Source organism: Pseudophryne corroboree, chromosome 3, assembly GCF_028390025.1.
Source record: "Pseudophryne corroboree isolate aPseCor3 chromosome 3, aPseCor3.hap2, whole genome shotgun sequence".
Taxonomy (NCBI): Eukaryota; Metazoa; Chordata; class Amphibia; order Anura; family Myobatrachidae; genus Pseudophryne; species Pseudophryne corroboree.
In genome coordinates this window covers 51121162-51142281 of record NC_086446.1, presented here as the reverse complement: position 1 = coordinate 51142281, position 21120 = coordinate 51121162, and the positions used below count along the sequence as shown (strand labels likewise).

General features: G+C 39.4%; 1 protein-coding gene across 3 annotated transcripts; it reads left to right on the top strand.

Moving 5' to 3' along the window:
- The first annotated feature begins 244 nt into the window (after positions 1–244).
- On the top strand, positions 245–19733 carry LOC135054706 (uncharacterized). Of its 3 annotated transcripts, none has more exons than XM_063957989.1 (15): positions 407–635; positions 5912–6138; positions 6272–6455; positions 7163–9155; positions 10362–10593; positions 10743–11067; positions 14003–14089; positions 15626–15764; positions 16098–16399; positions 16560–16767; positions 16871–17011; positions 17309–17442; positions 17789–18022; positions 18170–18264; positions 18994–19733. In XM_063957989.1, the coding sequence occupies exons 6-15, from the start codon at positions 11036–11038 to the stop codon at positions 19533–19535; spliced, it is 1914 nt and encodes a 637-aa protein (XP_063814059.1). In that variant the 5' UTR covers positions 407–635; positions 5912–6138; positions 6272–6455; positions 7163–9155; positions 10362–10593; positions 10743–11035; the 3' UTR covers positions 19536–19733. The 3 variants fall into 3 exon arrangements, with proteins under 3 accessions (XP_063814057.1, XP_063814059.1, XP_063814058.1); XM_063957988.1 differs by having other exon boundaries at positions 408–635; positions 7163–7272; positions 9040–10593; XM_063957987.1 differs by having other exon boundaries at positions 245–635; positions 7163–10593.
- The last annotated feature ends 1387 nt before the right edge of the window (positions 19734–21120 follow it).

Genomic DNA, 21120 nt, shown 5'->3' with positions numbered 1-21120 from the left:
TGCACACCACCTGATCGGAAAAAGCTTTACTTTTTGTGCCCTGTCTCCTGCGGAGCCGCTATTCCCCATGGTCCTTTCAGGAACCCCAGCATCCACTAGGACGATAGAGAAATATATTTTGATCCAGCTTGGGCCCCTAAAGATAATGGGTCCCCAAATTTTGCAGATTGCATGGGCATATGAATGGGAGTGCACCCTCCTGCTGCATGAATCAGATTCATTCACTGAGTCACTGAGTCTACACAGTGTACAACTGTCTCCCTCACTGGCAGACTCAGGATGAATCATGATTCATGACATGGATCAGGCACAGCAGCAGAGCACTCACTGACTGGTGAGTCGTGACTGCTCCCTCCCCCCTCCCACTGGGTGTCACCTGGTATAGCCTCTGGCCAATCACAACTAAAGACAGCAGAACACACTGACTGAAGGACACAGGACACAGAGTTTCCTCCCTCTGTCTGAGAGAAGCTGCTGCTGCTGCTGTCTCGACTCATGAAACAGTGAGTGACTCGAATCATTCATACTTCCTTATGATTCCAGTCACTGTGTTGAGACAGAGAGTCAGTAGCCATCTCTAGCTAACAGTCCAGACGTTTTACACAAGAGGAATAGGAGACAAATTTACAAGAGCGGTAAGTGCACAGGTCAGATCATGATAGTCAAATACTCTTATGCTATATAACTTCTATTTACTTCATGTCCTAATTACATATCCTGCAATAGTAGTAATTTAACTTTAGGGTGTGTGCAGTGTCTGCTGGTCTATCAGAGCAGATAAATCACATGGATAATACAGCCTCAGTGATGACATTGATGTGTGTATTAGTGTATGAGGTATAACAGGGATATAATATACAGTATAATACAGCTTAGTGATTACATTGTTGTGTGTGTATGAGGTATATAATATACAGTATAATACAGCTCAGGGATTATATTGTTGTGTGTGTATGAGGTATATAATATACAGTATAATACAGCTCAGGGATTATATTGCTGTGTGTATTAGTGTATGAGGTATAACAGGGATATAATATACAGTATAATACAGCTTAGTGATTACATTGCTGTGTGTATTAGTGGTATATAATACAGCTCTGTGATTACATTGTTGTGTGTGTGTGTGTGTGTGTGTGTGTGTGTGTGTGTGTGTGTGTGTGTGAGGTATATAATATACAGTATAATACAGCTCAGTGATTACATTGCTGTGTGTGTGTATATTACAGTGTATGAGGTATAACAGGGATATAATATACAGTATAATACAGATCAGTGATTACATTGCTGTGTGTGTATATTACAGTGTATGAGGTATAACAGGGATATAATATACAGTATAATACAGATCAGTGATGACATTGCTGTGTGTGTATATTACAGTGTATGAGGTATAACAGGGATATAATATACAGTATAATACAGATCAGTGATGACATTGCTGTGTGTGTGTGTATTACAGTGTATGAGGTATAACAGGGATATAATATACAGTATAATACAGCTCAGTGATTACATTGATGTGTGTATTAGTGTATGAGGTATAACAGGGATATAATATACAGTATAATACAGCTCAGGGATTATATTGCTGTGTGTATTAGTGTATGAGGTATAACAGGGATATAATATACAGTATAATACAGATCAGTGATGACATTGCTGTGTGTGTGTGTATATTACAGTGTATGAGGTATAACAGGGATATAATATACAGTATAATACAGCTCAGTGATTACATTGTTGTGTGTGTATGAGGTATATAATACAGCTCAGTGATTACATTGTTGTGTGTGTATGAGGTATATAATATACAGTATAATACAGCTCAGGGATTATATTGCTGTGTGTATTAGTGTATGAGGTATAACAGGGATATAATATACAGTATAATACAGCTCAGTGATTACATTGCTGTGTGTGTATGAGGTATATAATATACAATATAATACAGCTCAGTGATTACATTGCTGTGTGTGTATATATTACAGTGTATGAGGTATAACAGGGATATAATATACAGTATAATACAGCTCAGGGATTATATTGCTGTGTGTATTAGTGTATGAGGTATAACAGGGATATAATATACAGTATAATACAGCTTAGTGATTACATTGCTGTGTGCATTAGTGTATGAGGTATAACAGGGATATAATATACAGTATAATACAGCTTAGTGATTACATTGCTGTGTGTGTGTGTGTGTATTAGTGTATGAGGTATAACAGGGATATAATATACAGTATAATACAGCTTAGTGATTACATTGCTGTGTGTATTAGTGTATGAGGTATAACAGGGATATAATATACAGTATAATACAGCTTAGTGATTACATTGCTGTGTGTATTAGTGTATGAGGTATAACAGGTAAATAATATACAATATAATACAGCTCAGTGATTACATTGTTGCGTGTGTGTGTGTGAGGTATATAATATACAATATAATACAGCTCAGTGATTACATTGCTGTGTGTGTATGAGGTATATAATACAGTGATTACATTGCTGTGTGTGTATTAGTGTATGAGGTATAACAGGGATATAATATACAGTATAATACAGCTCAGTGATTACATTGTTGTGTGTGTATGAGGTATATAATATACAGTATAATACAGCTCAGGGATTATATTGCTGTGTGTATTAGTGTATGAGGTATAACAGGGATATAATATACAGTATAATACAGCTCAGTGATTACATTGCTGTGTGTATTAGTGTATGAGGTATAACAGGGATATAATATACAGTATAATACAGCTCAGGGATTATATTGCTGTGTGTATTAGTGTATGAGGTATAACAGGGATATAATATACAGTATAATACAGCTCAGTGATTACATTGCTGTGTGTATTAGTGTATGAGGTATAACAGGGATATAATATACAGTATAATACAGCTTAGTGATTACATTGCTGTGTGTATTAGTGTATGAGGTATAACAGGTAAATAATATACAATATAATACAGCTCAGTGATTACATTGTTGCGTGTGTGTGTGAGGTATATAATATACAGTATAATACAGCTCAGTGATTACATTGCTGTGTGTGTATGAGGTATATAATACAGCTCTGTGATTACATTGCTGTGTGTGTATTAGTGTATGAGGTATAACAGGGATATAATATACAGTATAATACAGCTCAGTGATTACATTGTTGTGTGTGTATGAGGTATATAATATACAGTATAATACAGCTCAGGGATTACATTGCTGTGTGTGTATATATTGCAGTGTATGAGGTATAACAGGGATATAATATACAGTATAATACAGCTCAGTGATTACATTGCTGTGTGTGTATGAGGTATATAATATACAATATAATACAGCTCAGTGATTACATTGCTGTATGTGTATATATTACAGTGTATGAGGTATAACAGGGATATAATATACAGTATAATACAGCTTAGTGATTACATTGCTGTGTGCATTAGTGTATGAGGTATAACAGGGATATAATATACAGTATAATACAGCTTAGTGATTACATTGCTGTGTGCATTAGTGTATGAGGTATAACAGGGATATAATATACAGTATAATACAGCTTAGTGATTACATTGCTGTGTGTATTAGTGTATGAGGTATAACAGGTAAATAATATACAATATAATACAGCTCAGTGATTACATTGTTGCGTGTGTGAGGTATATAATATACAGTATAATACAGCTCAGTGATTACATTGCTGTGTGTGTATGAGGTATATAATACAGTGATTACATTGCTGTGTGTGTATTAGTGTATGAGGTATAACAGGGATATAATATACAGTATAATACAGCTCAGTGATTACATTGCTGTGTGTGTATGAGGTATATAATACAGCTCAGTGATTACATTGTTGTGTGTGTATGAGGTATATAATATACAGTATAATACAGCTCAGGGATTATATTGCTGTGTGTATATTAACTCAGTCCTCAGGACTCCACACAGTGCATGTTTTGCAGGTCTGCTCACAGAATCTCAAGTAAAATAATTAACTCCACCTGCAGACCTTTTAAAATGTCTAAGTAATTAATACACCTGTGCACCTGCTGGGTAACCTGCAAAACATGCACTGTGTGGGGTAATGAGGACTGAGTTTGCAGACCTATGCTGTAAATGGTGTTGGGTGTAATATGAGGGGAGTGGGGTTTTGAATAATATATATGGTAATAGGGGGGGGGGTGTATTATGTAATATGGTGCTTTGTGTAAAATGTTGGATGAGGTGCTGTTTATAATGTAATGAATTATGGGCTAGATCACAGGTTCTCAAACTCTGTCCTCAGGACCCCACACGGTGCATGCTTTGCTGGTCTCCTCACAGAATCACAAGTAAAATACTTAGCTCCATCTGTGATCCTTTTAAAATGTGTCAGTGAGTAATTAATACACCTGTGCACTTGCTGGGTTACCTGCAAAACACGCACTGTGTGAGGTCCTGAGGACCGAGTTTGAGAACCCCTGGGCTAGATGCATCATCGCTAGGAAAGTGATAAAAAGGAGAGTGAAAAAGTGCCAGCCATTCAGCTCCTACCTGCCATTTTTCAAACACAGCCTGTGACATGGCAGGTAGGAGCTGAGTGGCTGGCACTTTTTTCACTCACCATTTTATCACTTTCCAAGCGATGATGTATCTAGCAGTGTGTGTGTGATATGGATTAGGTGTGTGTCGGAAAAAAAAAAATACCCCCACCATTACACACGCCTCCCCCACCATTACACACGCCTCCCCCACCATTACACACGCCTCCCCCACCATTACACACACACACCTACCCCACCATTACACACACACACCTACCCCACCATTACACACACACACACCTACCCCACCATTACACACACACACCTACCCCTCCAGTACACCTACCTACCCCTCCATTACACACCCCACCGTTACACACACACCTACCTACTCCACCATTACACACACGCCTACCTTACCCCTCCATTGCACACACGCCTACCTTACCCCGCCATTGCACACACGCCTACCTTACCCCGCCATTGCACACACACACGCCTACCTTACCCCGCCATTGCCCACACACACGCCTACCTTACCCCGCCATTGCACACACACACGCCTACCTTACCCCGCCATTGCACACACACACACACGCCTACCTTACCCCGCCATTGCACACACACACGCCTACCTTACCCCGCCATTGCACACACACACGCCTACCTTACCCCGCCATTGCACACACACACACGCCTACCTTACCCCGCCATTGCACACACACACACGCCTACCTTACCCCGCCATTGCACACACACACACGCCTACCTTACCCCGCCATTGCACACACACACACACACACACGCCTACCTTACCCCGCCATTGCACACACACACACGCCTACCTTACCCCGCCATTGCACACACACACACGCCTACCTTACCCCGCCATTGCACACACACACACGCACGCCTACCTTACCCCGCCATTGCACACAAACACACGCCTACCTTACCCCGCCATTGCACACACACACACGCCTACCTTACCCCGCCATTGCACACACACACACGCCTACCTTACCCCGCCATTGCACACACACACACGCCTACCTTACCCCGCCATTGCACACACACACACGCCTACCTTACCCCGCCATTACACACACACACGCCTACCTTACCCCGCCATCACACACACACACACGCCTACCTTACCCCGTCATTACACACACAGGCAAGTATGGGTGTAACAGTGATAATATGCTGTGATTACATTGGTGTGTATTAAAGTATTTCAGGCATAACATGGGAAATTTCCTGAGTTTTGATGAGTGTAAAAGGTTGGTTACTCTGTGCCAATTATTTGTCACTGTGTTTGTGTGTAAAAATATTTGTAAACCTTAAGATAGTGTTCCTATTACACCTATACACAGGTATAAGCTGCAAAATATTACAAGCCAGATGGTTTGGCGTACATGTGAAGCTTGGGCATTGGCAGACTCTTCGGATGTTAAGAGGCTCTTCACCAAACATCTAGCACATACCAACTTGACAGTAGATCGACATCATAGGGAAAAGACATGACAGAATATGTCTTGGCTCAAGACTGGTCACCCAGCTTGGATATGTGTAAATCGGTTGAGACACAAAGCAGTTCAAGGTGAAATATATTTCATTACATTAGTTCATTCTCCATGCCTTCACCATATTTATCCTGTCATTTTCAAAGCCTTGTATGATATAAATTACTATTTAGTATGTGCATTATACATCCTGGTTCTGTTTCCAAACAGGGAAGGACTACAAGACGGAAACTCTATAGAGACTCTAGAAAAATGACTTGCAGAACCTGCTAAGAGGTCCCTGTAAATGTAAAACAGAACAACACAAGTTGACTGCAAATGCAGATCACCATACTATTGGCATCAAGTAGAATACAATGGATAGATCATCGGAACAAGAAGAGGACCGAAAAGAGTAAGTTTGGCAAAGTACATTATTTTATTTTTTCTTTTGTGACCAGCTTCAACATTGATTCTCACCCAATTATTGCACATCCACTAAGGCAGGCATGTTCAAACTGCGACCCTCCAGCTGTTGTGAAACTACATATCCCAGCATGCCCTGACAGTTTTGCTGTCAGAGAATGCTAAAGCTGTGTCAGGGCATGCTGGATGTGTAGTTTCACAACAGCTGGAGGGCTGCAGTTTGGACATGCCTGCACTAAGGGCTCTTGAGTAACTCTATTTTAAGTAAATTTTCACCAGTGTCTGATTAGTCTCTCTTGTATACTGTGTATTTGTATAGGAAGACAGAAGGACTAATTTTAGCTTTTTATATTGTAGATTACAAAGAGCAGAGTCATAACTAGTCCTATTGTGGGCCCTAAGGCTAATGTTTGTAAGGCCCCCTAAGTAACTGTTTTAACTGTTTTAAAAACTTGCACCAGTGTCTGATTATGCTTAATGTCACTTGCAGTAACACTTAATTAGCCATTGCAATATATGCAAGTCCCAACAATGACACCTAACCATAAGTGTCCCAGGAAAGTCTGTCTTTTGTCTTTCTGTCTATGCAAACCCTTCTACAACTGACAACCGCCTACAACAGTTCTGTGTCATTTTTACTTGTGTTTATTTACGTATTATTGATCCAAAGTTTTTTTTTTTTCTGGTCCTACCCAGGTGGACTGTCCTCAATGCGTCCCTGACCACACTGCTGAGGCAGGAGGACCAGGGCTCCACGGCGATGTTGGTGGCCCACCCGACCCAACACGGACCAAGGAGTCTAACTTGTGAGTCGGATGGCTCGCAGTGAAACCCCGTCAAAATGACGTCCACTTTTTGACCTGACTTCCAGGATCTTTAGTTTCTTCTATGGAGTAGAAGACACTGGGTCTTCACTAGGACACCTGGAGCACTTTGGCGCTATTTGCAGTTTTACTGTACCAGCTGTGTACTTACATGTGCATGGCTTAATATTTGAGACAAGTGTATGCTACTGGTAGGATTAACCAGGAAGATTTTGGTGTCGGCGATATTGTTAGTTGCGGTGAATGTGAGAGACGGTACAGCCAATTGTCAAAATCATGCTCTGTCCCATGCTCAGTCTACCCCATCTGGCACCCCTGTCTGTTTGCCCCTCACCTTTAGAATGTAAGCTCTCATGAGCAGGGCCCTATTCCCTCATGTGCTTATCCTTTTCTTACTCTAATAATCCTCAACTGCTCAACTCCTGCAGTTTTTAGCCACCTTGATAGTTATCTCTGTGTCATCTGCCGATATAGCTATGTTTATTTACACTGTACTTGTCCTATCTGTCTTCAACTGTAAGTCACTGATTTCCAGTTTTGAGTATGTGCATATGTACTCTGTCATTGGGTGCTGTGGAACCCTTGTGGCACCATATAAATAAAGGAGAATAGGGGTAAATAGGTTTTTAAACACACTAAATGATCAGAGGATCTAAAATAGAAAAGCCAATGGCAAGGTAAAACAAACCCTAAAATGTATTAAATACATAAACAGCAAAAGAGTGAAGGAGTATAGGCACTTTAAAAGACAAGTTGGGCATCCTAATCAAAGACAGGAATGACATAGCAGAAAAATAAAACCGATCGGCAGCTTAAAGATAAACTGATAGTATTTTATCTGGAAGCTGTGCTCATTTCATGCAGACTGACAGTCTGCTACCACTTTGGGCAGAAAATTGGCTCCTGAAATGAAGGCATGCTGCCACCTTTTTGGGGGAGCTATGAAGCCAGGATTTGTTGGATCTGTGGAGGCTGGCTTGCACAAGTCCATGGGTTATGCAGCCAGCCAATGGTGATGCTGGTGATCTGATGCTGTGTCATAGGATGCAGCATGGATTACTAGAGTAAGCAGGAGGCAGCGCCATATTGGTGCTATTGCAAGCAGCAGCGACGGCAACTCCATTCTTATCTGAATCGGGCCCTCTGTTTCCTTCTCACTCCAGGTGAACTCCAAGTTTTGACCTCTCATTATTAGAGTGGCTCAGAACAGTTATTTCAGCATGCTATGTATACTTATATCCTTGGATTTTGTACAGGACATGGAAAAAACAATGGATTACTTTAAGAAACTTAAAGAAATGGGACAGGCACACCAGACAGTGGCTAATTATAAGTCTCAACAAGTTTTATATGGCAGAGCAGCACCGAGACAAGTGGCAAAACCAGATGTCATGAATTGCGTCCACACATGGAATAAAGTAAAGACCAAGAGAGCTGTCCAGAAAGGTGGAGTTATTTGACTGCCATGGAGAATATAAGTGCCAAAAAGGCATAAAGCCAATTCTGATAAGTCCCAGTAGGATGCCTTTGATTTAGTCTTTCAAAAGATCAACTACCTCTTCCATTGAACCATCCGTAAAAAAGATGTCTCATAGGAGATAATTTTGAATAAGTAAGACTCAAGTCTCCCCTTCATCCCCAGCACTCTGTATCCTGTGTCATCCTCTTTACTAGTTTCTACTTTAGGAATTTATCCTTTTAATATTTAATTAAGAATTGTGACTGAAAAGATTTTTTTTTTCCTTTCAGTTATGTCTATTTCCAGAAAATTGGGCCCATGTTCTTCCCAAACAATGCACAGGACAGTATATAGTTAATTTCAACAGGTGAAATGTTTCCAATGACTTGGCAAGATTCCACCAAAGGTGGGTGAAGAGGACTTGTATGTAACAGAACTACAGTATATTGATTGAATTTCATAAATGGGAGTGAGTTTATCATCTGGGATAAGCAACTTATTGTATTCATACTAGTTAGCATTTCCCATATTTCAATATTTTCTAAATTAAATCTGACACCTGTGACAAGCCAGAAAATGTTCTGTCATGGAAACCTGTGTCATCTTGGTAAACAGCTGATGATGAGGATATTTGCAAGGTATGTGGGAAGCAAAGAAACCAACATGGAAAGGTTTTAAATTATTCAATCTGGTGACTGAATCCTGTATGGTAAACAACCATTGCATCTGAGGAACAAGCTCAGCAATTGTCAAGGTAAATACTATATATTAGGTGGAAATGCACTAGAAATTTAATACAGGTTGAGTATCCCATATCCAAATATTCCGAAATACGGAATATTCCGAAATACGGACTTTTTTGAATGAGCGTGAGATAGTGAAACCTTTGTTTTCTGATGGCTCAATGTACACAAACTTTGTTTAATACACAAAGGTATTAATAATATTGTATTAAATGACCTTCAGGCTGTGTATATAAGGTGTATATGAAACATAAATGAATTGTGTGAATATACACACACTTTGTTTAATGCACAAAGTTATAAAAAATATTGGCTAAAATGACCTCAGGCTGTCTGTATAAGGTGTATATGTAACATAAATGCATTATGTGCTTAGATTTAGGTCTCATCACCATGATATCTCATTATGGTATCTAATTATTCCAAAATACGGAAAAATCCGATATCCAAAATACCTCCGGTCCCAAGCATTTTGGATAAGGGATACTCAACCTGTATAATTAAATAGAATAATACAATCCATATTCCCTCCCACATGTACACGCACACACTCATGTTAGGGTTTTTTTTTTTGGTGGGGGGGGGAAACCAAATAACCTACCAGTATATTCTTGGTTTGTGGGAGGAATCCGGAGTACCCGGAGGAAAACCATGCAAGTACAGGGAGAATATACAAACTCCACACAAGCCCATGTTGGGAATGGAAGTTATCATTGGTAACAAATTCTACATTATACATCAAAATAGACCAATTCACTTTATGAATTTATTTTTTCACACCTGTAGAGTATTGTCTGTGTTTTGTACTGTGTTTTATAGTCGTGCTCTTCAATTTTCTTCAGGTGTTTTTTGTTTTTTAAATTCTACAGGAAGTTTCCAGGCAAGGGCTCCAGAGAAGGCAAGTTGACCAATGACTGGATATGGACAAGGATATCCTGAGAGAAACATATCAGCCAATGCCTGCTCTATCTCAGCTGCTGACTGCATTTGCTATTTGCTGGAGTATATCCCATCCAGTTATTTCACCATAAGGAATATGGCCCATAATGATTTCAGAACATCCAAGTTGTGGACAACAGACCCAAATGGAAGCTATCATTGGTAACTAATTCTACATTATACATCAAAATAGCGCAAATCACTTTATGTATTTTTTTTTCACACCTGTAGAGTTTTATCTGTGTTTGTACTGTGTTTTATAGTCATGCTCTTAAATCTACTTCAGGTGGTTTTATTTATTTTTTCTACAGGAAATTTCCAGGCGAGGGATCCAGAGAAGGCAAGTTGTCGACACCCAAACAATCATTGGTCAAGGATATCCTGAGAATGAGGAACATATCAGCCAAATGAAAACCACAGCAACTAATATAAAACATGACAAAAGAGGCATTTTCTTTAAATTATTAATTTTCTTCTAACATTAAGCACTTGTGTTTTCTACTTTCTGATAGGGCAACTTCTGTTATTACTGGTGGCCACAGAAGACCTGATCTGAGGAAGAACTTCTATTTAATTATGATATTAAGTTATCTTTTGGAGGGATATGAGCAGACTTGGCATGGCTGAATGCTTTGGGTGGGGTTTACTGGTTTTTAATTTTTCTTATCTTTTAACAGTTTAAGGACAACACATCTGGAATTTCCTACCTGAGAGTAGTAATAGCAGACTCTAAAATTGATTTTAAGAATAGGCTAGATAATTTCCTAATGGACAACTCTATACAGTGTTACGGTGGGTAAACTGTGCATTATAGTAAAAAAAAAAAATAGAAGAGGAATAGACCTAACGGCTACAAATTCATCACAGCTATAACTAATCTTAAATATTACAGTGTAGGAAATCACTAACAGGTTGAACTCTATTGACAAATTGTCCAGCTATATAGGAATAGCCTGAGGTCATGGGGCATCTAACAATGATTGAGCACTTTGTGGAGAAGTGGATTGGGTTTTTATCTAATCAGTTCCTCAAGTGTTTCCTGCTGAACCATGCAACTGAACTAGTAAGTTGCATCTTTGTCAGTGCCCAACTCTATTTGCACAAACCTACAAGAACCTGACCAATTAGACCAGGAGAATCTAAACGGGGTTGGAGAGGTAGGTCTTTATGTAAAGCTATTTTTAAAACCTGATATATGGAAAGACATTTCATGCTGAATCCTACGAGACAGCATCAGATTACCTGCATCACCATTGGCTGGCTGTGTGATCCATGGAGATGTGCAAGCCGGCCTCCGCAGATCCATCAAATCCTGGCTTCATAACTCTCCCAAAAAGGTGTCAGCATGCCCCCAAATTGTCTGGTGTGTACTTGGTGATATGCGGTGGGGTGAGGCAGAGCCTTTCCTGTCATACTAACATATGCACCAGAGTTTCCACTGTGTAAAGAATATGTAAAATAGAGAATGTTTTGAAATATCTTTTGTATTCTAATAATTTTTAGAGTCAAATCTCTGCAGTAAAATTTATGGCAGGAGATGCAGTGCCTCACCTTGCAATCTTTTCTGCACCGTTCCGATCAAAACTTGCAATTTCCAGGGTAGTTATATGGCATCACAAAGGATCCACAGTGTCTGTTAAAGGTACATATCCAAATGAGCAAAATAAGAAAATGTGCTAGTAACATTTTACTAGAGTTTTACTAGACATTGCTGGAACTTTTTTCAGCAAAATATTTTCTGTAAGGTCTTATTATCCCAACCTAGAAAATCAGTGTGAACGGTGTTTTTTTGTTCAGTATGTAAGATAGGTCAGACTCCTGTGTGTCTGCCTCTTTTGAATATTTAAGATAAGACTGGGCCCATCTGTACCTTGATGCTAATTGTAGTAGTGTTTTTCAATCACTTATACAGTAAAACACCTTTACTTCTGGTGGCAAAAATTAGACACTTTAAAATGTAAAGTTTTTTTGACATCTATGCTTTAAGTTCTACCCTTGACTATCTGCTTTTTCTTCAATAGAACAAATTCCAGATTCAATTTTATTTGTAAATTAGCTCTGTGTAACCCAATCAGTCTGCTCTTAACTGTGACTGAGTTGACACCTTTCAGCCAATTACCCTACCAATACATTGTTTGTGTGGAGACAGCAGTTGACAAAATTGTTTATGGTTTTTCTTGTATATACAATCCAACATAAATGTGTAGCAAAGCAGATAGACATTATAGGAAGAGAACTCTACAAGACATATGTATTTGGATTAATTGTTATATTACAGTTTCTACTGTCATTTCCTTACAATAAAACTTTTTTTTTTTTTTATATTTATTCAACTAATGAGTGAGACCTAGTTTGTTCAACTTTCTATACTTAATGTTTGGACACTTTCTGACCATGTTTTCTGTAGAAGGATTTTGTTCCTGAAGAGATTTAAAATCGCAGGTGCTCTTGCAATCCAATATCATGTCTGAGTGTATACATTCAATATCCTAGCAGTCAGGATCCCAGTGCATGAGATACTTGCACCAAAATAACAACACTTCGGATTGCTGTTTATTGAAGTGTTTCAGGCATAACATGGATATACAGTGCAGTATAATGCAATCGGGGATTATATTGCTGTTTTATATTAGTGTATGGTTTGGCTGACTGATCTCCTGACTGCCGGTTAGCTTGGACATCAGGATACTGGCAGGGAGGGGCGAGTGCAGCAAGCCCTTTGCGGGCTTGCTGCAGGGCCGGCTCTACCATTAGGCAGCTTTAGGCGGCTGCCTAGGGGTGCCAGCTCCTGGGGGGCGCCACTGAATTCATCTAGCAAAAAACTGAAGGCTGTCTCTGTATGCGGCCTCCTCCTTTTACACCGCGTTGGCTGCTGCTGTGGGTCTAATCAAGTGTAGCTACCACTATCAGGCTGTACCACATAGTGTCTCAGTGCTTCCTCTGCGCCGACATGAGTAACAAGTCATGTGAAGGCACATAGGATGTGGATGTAACTATGGCTCCCGAGGGGCACCCCCATGGCTGCTCCTAATAGCCCTGATGCACCTCCTGCAGGGGGCACCGGGTTGAAGCTTTGCCTAGGGTGCATAGATACCTTGCATCGGCCCTGGCTTGCTGCACTCGTCATGCTGCAGGCTCAGTGGCAACCTGTGGTCGCCACAGGTTCTAGTCTGACTCTATGGGTTTGTGGAAATAGTACCTGTTGGTCAGCATGCCAACCATCGAGATAGTGAGGGGGTGGGATTTTTGGAGAGGTCATGTGACCGTCGGTCTGCTGACTGCCACTCACCTGAATTTCTATGAGGTATATAATGGATAATATACAGTATAATTCATATCAGGCATTACATAGGTGTGTATTACAGTATAGAAAGGGGGCCAATTTATCAAACGATCCTTATGTTTTTTTTTATTATTAAATTTTACCAAGGATGATTGCATATTGCAATGCAATCTGGATGCTAATATAGTACCCAGATCTCATTGCAAATGCAATCACTGCTAAATAAGCCCCAATAAAGACTAAGGAAGAGAAAGTAGTTTTTTTTTTTTTTTTATCTTTTGGTTCTAGGGGGATGGGTGCATTCTTTCAAGCACCTTATAGCTCTCTGAAAACATGTACAAGTTTCATTTTCATCATGGGGAACAAGAAAAGAAAGTAAGTATTTACAGCTCTGTAAATGTACATTTTCTTCAAATTAATGTGTCTGGTTTCTTGTATGGAAAGAGTACACTGAAATGTATTTGTGTTTTTATGGTTTATTTATATATTTTCTGTGTAAAAACTAGGCATTTTGAGGTGTATTAGTGTATGGCCTGTGTGTGTGTATGTGTGTGTGTGTGTGTGTGTGTGTGTGTGTGTATATGTGTATGTATATATAATATAAAATTTATATATATATTATTATAATATATTTTTCAACCCTCTTTGAACCTTTAATTCTTTGTAAGGCTATTCATATGCCTATCCCATGCATGTTTTAAATTGCTCTACAGTCTTGGCCTCTACCACCTCTGATGAGAGGCTATTCCACTTATCCACTACCCTTCCTGTGAAGTAATTGTTTCTTATTTCCCCTGAACCCCCCCTCCAGTCTCACTGTATGTCCTTGTTCTAATTCTTATCTCCCTTTTGAAGAATGTTTCCCTTTCAGCCAATTACCCTGGAGAAAAGATCTGTTTCTTTAGAGGCAGCAGTAGGCAAAATTGTTCATGGTTTTATCTTGTATATTTTATGAGCCCATTTTATGTTCTGTAGGGAGGTGGATAGTCTGAGGGGAAATCCAATTCAATCCCACATAAATGTGTAACAAAGCAGACATTATAGGGAAAACTTTTTTTTACAAGACGTATGTATTATATTTGGCTTAATTGTTATATTACTGTTTCTACTGTAATGTCCTTACAATAAAACTTTGTAATATTTAAACAACTAATGTATGAGATGGTTTGTACAACTTTCTACACTTACTGCACTGGCATATCTATAATGGGTGCAGTGTGTGCACTGCACATGGGCCCCTGGTTCCAGAGGGGGCACACACTGCACCCATTTCTTCTAAATGCTTACCTTTTTCTGGTGTCCCAGATGTGGGTCCCCTCCTCCCACAAGTCCGTAGCTGGCAGCAGCACTAGAGACTCTGGCACAGTGCCAGTCTACAGCACATGCACAGGTCTCTTAAAATTGGCCACTGCAATATTTTGGAGACTTGTGCATGAGTTGTAGACTCTGGCACTGTGCCAGTCTGGGTGTAGTATGGCTGACCGCCGGTCAGCTTTCCAACGCCGGGATCCTGGCAGCATACCGACGCCGGGATCCTGGCGGGGAGGGTCGAGTGCAGCAAGCCCCTTGCGGGCTCGGTGGCGACCTGCGGTCGCCACAGGTTCTATTCCCACTCTATGGGTGTCGTGGACACCCACGAGTGGAAATAGTCACTGTTGGTAAGCATGCCAACCATCGGGAAAGTGAGCTGCTGGGCTCGTGGAGGAGGTCATGTGACTGTCAGTCAGCTGACCAGCGGTCACATGAATACCACCCACCAGTCTCTAGCGCTCAGACAGAGCTGCCGGCTATGGGATGAGAGAGGAGGGGGCCCGCACGCAGAGACTGCACATGGGTCCCATCCTCTCTAGATACACCCCTTACTTAATGTTTGGACATTTTCTGACCATGTGTTCTGTAAAACCACTGCAGACCCAAATGGACTGTGACAGTGCGGAAGAATATGCACACAGCTGGAATGTATTCCAAGCATTCTATGCGTACACCATTAATAAAGGGTTTCAGGAATTATTTGGTGAAGACATTGGAAGTGTGCAACAGCAAACAAGAGGTAATGCCTTTTTTTTTTTTTTTCCTGCATATACTTTCCATTTCCAATTACATGGGGTAACATGTAAAGCCAATCTCCACTGTTATCACCCTGATGTGTTACTGCCCTTAGGTAATATATTAAGGCAAATATTTTGCCTCCGTGGCTCCCAAGGTCTTTACCCATTTGCAAGGAAACAATGTGTTTGTGTGTGTTTTTTATTTTTATATAAACAGCATGTCTTGCAGTCAGTAACAATTTGATTCTCATACCATTGTAGTACAGTATTACTCATCTAATAAAGTCAGCTGACTATTTTGCCAAACTTAATTCTCCCCTTTGCTTTATATACAGGTGGAAAATGTTGCACGGTATTTGTATTTCATGGACCCACAAAAAGCTTCCATGGAGTTTGTGGAGAACATAGAAAAAACTAATCTCTACTTCACAAAGCTTGGAGAAACAGGTCTCTGTAGCCAAACACAATTTAATTATTTAAAAAGTATACGGAGATTTATACAATATCAGACAACAGCCACCAATCTTGGAGCAACTGATCCACAGCTATTTCAAGCCTGCAGACATTTTCTTAAAGTAATCAATGCAATTCAGAAAAAACTGTGTAAAGGTGTATCGAGGGAAAAGGTCATCAAAAAGTAAGATCAACCAATTTGAATGTCATGTCAGTTACTATGATCTCCTCCATTTGTACCTTTTTGAACTTGTACCGGTTGAGATTGGACTTTATATTAATTTGTGATCTTTCATTTTACTTCAATCATTTTTTAATCAACCTTTTAATCATATGATCTGCAGGTACAAAAGATTGACAAAAGATCCATTGCAGCCACTGGATTGTAATCAGCTACTAGATGTTGCAAAACCAGATTTCCTGAATTGCATCTACAGGGCTGATATCGGTGATAAACTGTTGGTCAAAGATAAGATCTGTATTCTGTACTATCTAGAGGCATTACTTATCTTGAAACACCTCCAAAGACCTGGAGTGGTTGCTAATATGACTGTAAGCAATATTTGATATTGATTATTGAAACTTACAATATTAATGTTAAATATAAAGTATAAATGTGATATTTAATGTTGATATTGAATCCTCATGTTCTCAGGTTGAGGAATGGCATGAAAGGGTTCGTCACACCTTCACATCAGAATGTATTTCCGAAATCCTTGTTATCATAGGAGTTAAAAACCATAAAACTGCTGCAAATCAAGTGGAGACGTTTGCGCTCACAGAAGAAGAAGAAATGGTATGTATGTATCATTGTGTTTTACAGTTGGAAACAGTGATAAAACAAAACTGGGTACTAACAGATTGACGTAGAGGTAGGAGGGCCCTGCTCACAAGCTTACAGCCTATAGGGAAATAGGCATTGATACACGAGGATAGATTTTAGATCAAAATGATAGAATATGAGCTTTAAAAGAAAATTAAAATATTAATGAATATTAACACCATTATTTCTATTTAATATAATATATTTAATATAATATAATATATTTAATATATTATAATATAATATTTTTTTATTTTATTTCCCCCCTAGTGGTTCAAAACTTATTTTGATGTGGTACGGCCTTCATTAGTAAAAGAAGATAATCCCCAAGAAGCATTTTTTATATCAACATCGGGAAATAAAATATATAAAGTTTCTAACGACCTTCGTCACTTTCATGTAAAGTAAGTAGTCTGGTAAGTTATACACATTTATGGTGGCCCAAATATAGTAACTATGCAGTTAATTGTAATATTTATGGTGTAATTTAACTGTAAAATATAATCTAGATTAATTTTGTGTAATATTATACACCTGCCTATTTTTAGTGCACTAGATACTAGACACAATAACGTACTGAGTTTGTCAACAGATACTGATCACATACCTTCACATTGCCACCCATTATCTGCCCACACACAACACATATGGCAGCATGTCCTGTAGTTATGAAGGCAGTAAACAAACTTGACAATAGATAAATATTAAGTTTTTGTAACCTAAATATATTTTTCCTATAACACTTTCTAGGCATAGACTGCAAAATATTACAAGCCAGATGGTACGGAGGGCATGTGAAACTTGGATTTTATCTCAGTACTCTGATGTTCAGAAGAGTCTCTTTGCCAAATATCTGGGACATACCAACTTGACAGCAGATCGACATTATAGGGAAAAGACATTACATAACATATGTCTTGGCTCAAGACTGGTCACCCAGCTTGGATATAAGAGTGAAGGAGTGGACACACAAAAAAGTTCAGGGTGAATTCCTTATTTCATTACATCAGTTCATTCTCCATGCCTTCACTATTGTATCCTGTATTTTCTGAAGCCTTGTATCTGTTATAATTTCTTTTTTTCTTTTTTTTTTTCAATCATATGTATTGTACGTCTTATTTTTTCAAGCAGGGAAGAACTTCAAGACCAATCATTGTCACATTGGCATCACTGTAAAAAAGAAAGGAAAGATCGACACTATAAGAAGAGAGTAAAGAATATAATCAGTAAGTATAACTGGTCCTCATTCGGTAACAATTGCAGATTGATATAAAGGGCTATCTTCACAAAAGGCCCTCATTCAGTAAAGGGCCCTATACACGGGAGAGGTGCGCTGAGCGATGCAGGGGAGGATGGGGAGCTGCTCATTTCACCCAGCGGGTGAAATGGGTGACGTGCTAGATTGAGCCTGCATGCAGGCCAATCTAGCACTGGCGATAGCGACGTTCAGGGCTGCACATCGTTATCGCTGAGGGGGATACACACGAGTGATCTGTGCGAAAAATCTAAGCAATCTGGTCAGATTGCTTAGATTTTAAGCATGGATCTCTCTGGGTAACCCCCTTTTAGGGTTGCTCTTTTTATAAACGACCAAACAGCCACTGTTCGGCAATCTGCACACTCGCTTTGCATTGCACGTTCGCAAATATTCATTATTCAATCACAAGATTGACAGCATTTGGCATTTATGGAGTGGTTACGGACCCTTTTTGTAGCAGTGGTTGGGACAGGTGCGGTTACTAGACGGTTGCTAAATGAGGGCCATTATTAAATTTGTATGCGATAAGCATCAACATTGCCAACATCTCATTGCACATCCACTAATATTTATATAAAATAGTTATATGCTCATGAAAAAAAAATTAGAAAACTTTGATTTAGATGTTTGTTTACTTTTTTTTAAAGTATCTAGAAGAAACTTGTGCAAATTATTTTATTTTTTTATTATCCAACAGGGGCATTCCCAGCACAGCGCCCATCAATTGTCAAGTTAACAAAGTACATAAAAAAAAAAAAATGGAAATTTAGTGTAAATGAGGTAAAACTTCTTGTGGAAACATGGAAGCCCAGGCCATTTCAGTGTTGGAAACACTGCAAGGATTTGAAAAAACATATCCGCTTGCAGAATTGGAAAGGGCTGAAAACTACCACAGATAAAGAAAGTGGAAGAAAGAAAGTGAAGTCTAAGAGGGCTTTCCTTAAAGGGGAAGCAATATGTGACTTCCATGGAGAACAGATAGGTGCCAAAAAAGGCAGAAAAATGCAAAAAAATAAAAAGAACTGTCATGACCTCTATTTTTATAAGGATACAGAAGGCAAGTCATGGTGTATCAATCCATCCTGTACATGCCACACTCGGACATATTCCAAATTAATGTGGAAATCCAGTACAGAATTTAATGTGATCCCAACATACACAACCAAATTTGGTATTCTCCTCCTAGCTGCAGAAAACATTCCAGCCAATCAGAATTTAAAATATTATGTTGAAAAATAGGTTGGCAATAATCAATGTTATCTTTTTATTATGATTCTTTTTACTATTGTTTGTCCTCAAACACTGGACTAATGACAGGTCAGTTCTGCTGTGTAGCTTGAATACATAGAAAGCTTCGAATAGTTCAGAACAAATAACCACTCAATTGTTTGCAAAGTGTATGTCTTTATGTATGTAAATAAAATTATATATTCCTTATCGGCTTTCCCGTGTTTGATATTAATGGTTTAGAGACAAATGCAGGATTTCTAGAGGGGTTTTCTAAATGCTTGATTTTATGGTAAGTGTAGCCAGCCCATGAATGACATTACCATGTAACAAGTTAAAGTCTGCTTCAAAGTGCAGTGTATGTTAAACATCAGACATATACAGGGCCAAACGATCAAAGTAACCTGTTATATGTGGCAGTAGGGCCATCCATACACTGTCCTATGTATGTAATACGTAAGACATCTAAAATCATACCTCTCCAGGAGGGACAAAATGCTCTGCTTCTGGACTTAATTTATGATTGCCAGAACCTGTTTTGAACAGGTTAACAGATAAGAAAGGTGTTTTAACACAAGTGATGCCAATCTTAAATTAAGAGGAACGTCCAGGAGAAGAGCATTATGTCCCTCCTGGAGAGGGTCATGTTAGGAGGTAAGTAAAGAGAAGGGACATACACAGGGGCTGCAGTATATACATGTGGGCATTATACATGGTTGCAGGAGTCAGGTGAGATACTGGAGGTAGGATTCAGAGGTTGGGAGTTGGGGACAGGAGGTGCTGGGGGCTTTGGTTACACAAATATTGTGTTTAACTGGTGAATGAGCAGGGGTGTATCTAGGGGTCCGATCGCCCCTGGCAAAGTCATCCCCCCCCCCCCCCCCCCTTCCTTCTCAAGTGCGCACACACACATTTGAAATAAGGAAGGCATGTCAAAAAAGGAATGTGGCCTTGTGGGGAAGGGGAATGACCACACAACAGTACCACCAATTCAAATTATGCCACTCAGTAGCACATTACACTGCACAGTAGTGTCCAATACTCGCATTACAACACACAGTAGTGTCTCTTATTTATGTAATGCCACACAGTAGTACCCCGATAGAAAACACCTTCTATACAGGGCATATGGGGAATGGAAATGTGGACCAGTGCTAATAAATGTATTAGTAATTTTATATGAGGAATGCGTTCAAACCACATTTGCCATTAGTATATCTGATACTGCCCATAGGCGCACATATACACTTACATACATAGTCTCACACAAAACAAATACATATGATATACAGTACAGTCACACATACAGTATACACAAATACAGTCACATACATACTGTACATACTCTAGCTACACACTTATTCACATACATGGTCACACACACAAATACAGTAGATACTTACACACACAAACATACATATATACATAGTTGCACACATACATAAATTCAGTCACAGACAGACTATATAGTGTCTCCCCCACATTACAGACAGGGTACGCTGACCGCATATACTTTAGTAGCTTGTTGTCCTCTCTCCCTCTTCTCCATGCTGCTGCGCTGCCTGGCAGTGAGTGCCGTGTAGCCTCACCCCCGTGC

Coding starts and splice junctions, on each gene's coding strand:
- LOC135054706 (XM_063957987.1), top strand. CDS start 11,036: ATGAGCAGACTTGGCATGGCTGAATGCTTTGG. Junction 11,068..14,002: donor GGCATGGCTGAATGCTTTGG/GTGGGGTTTACT, acceptor TTTTGGTTCTAG/GGGGATGGGTGCATTCTTTC. Junction 15,765..16,097: donor TGTGCAACAGCAAACAAGAG/GTAATGCCTTTT, acceptor CTTTATATACAG/GTGGAAAATGTTGCACGGTA.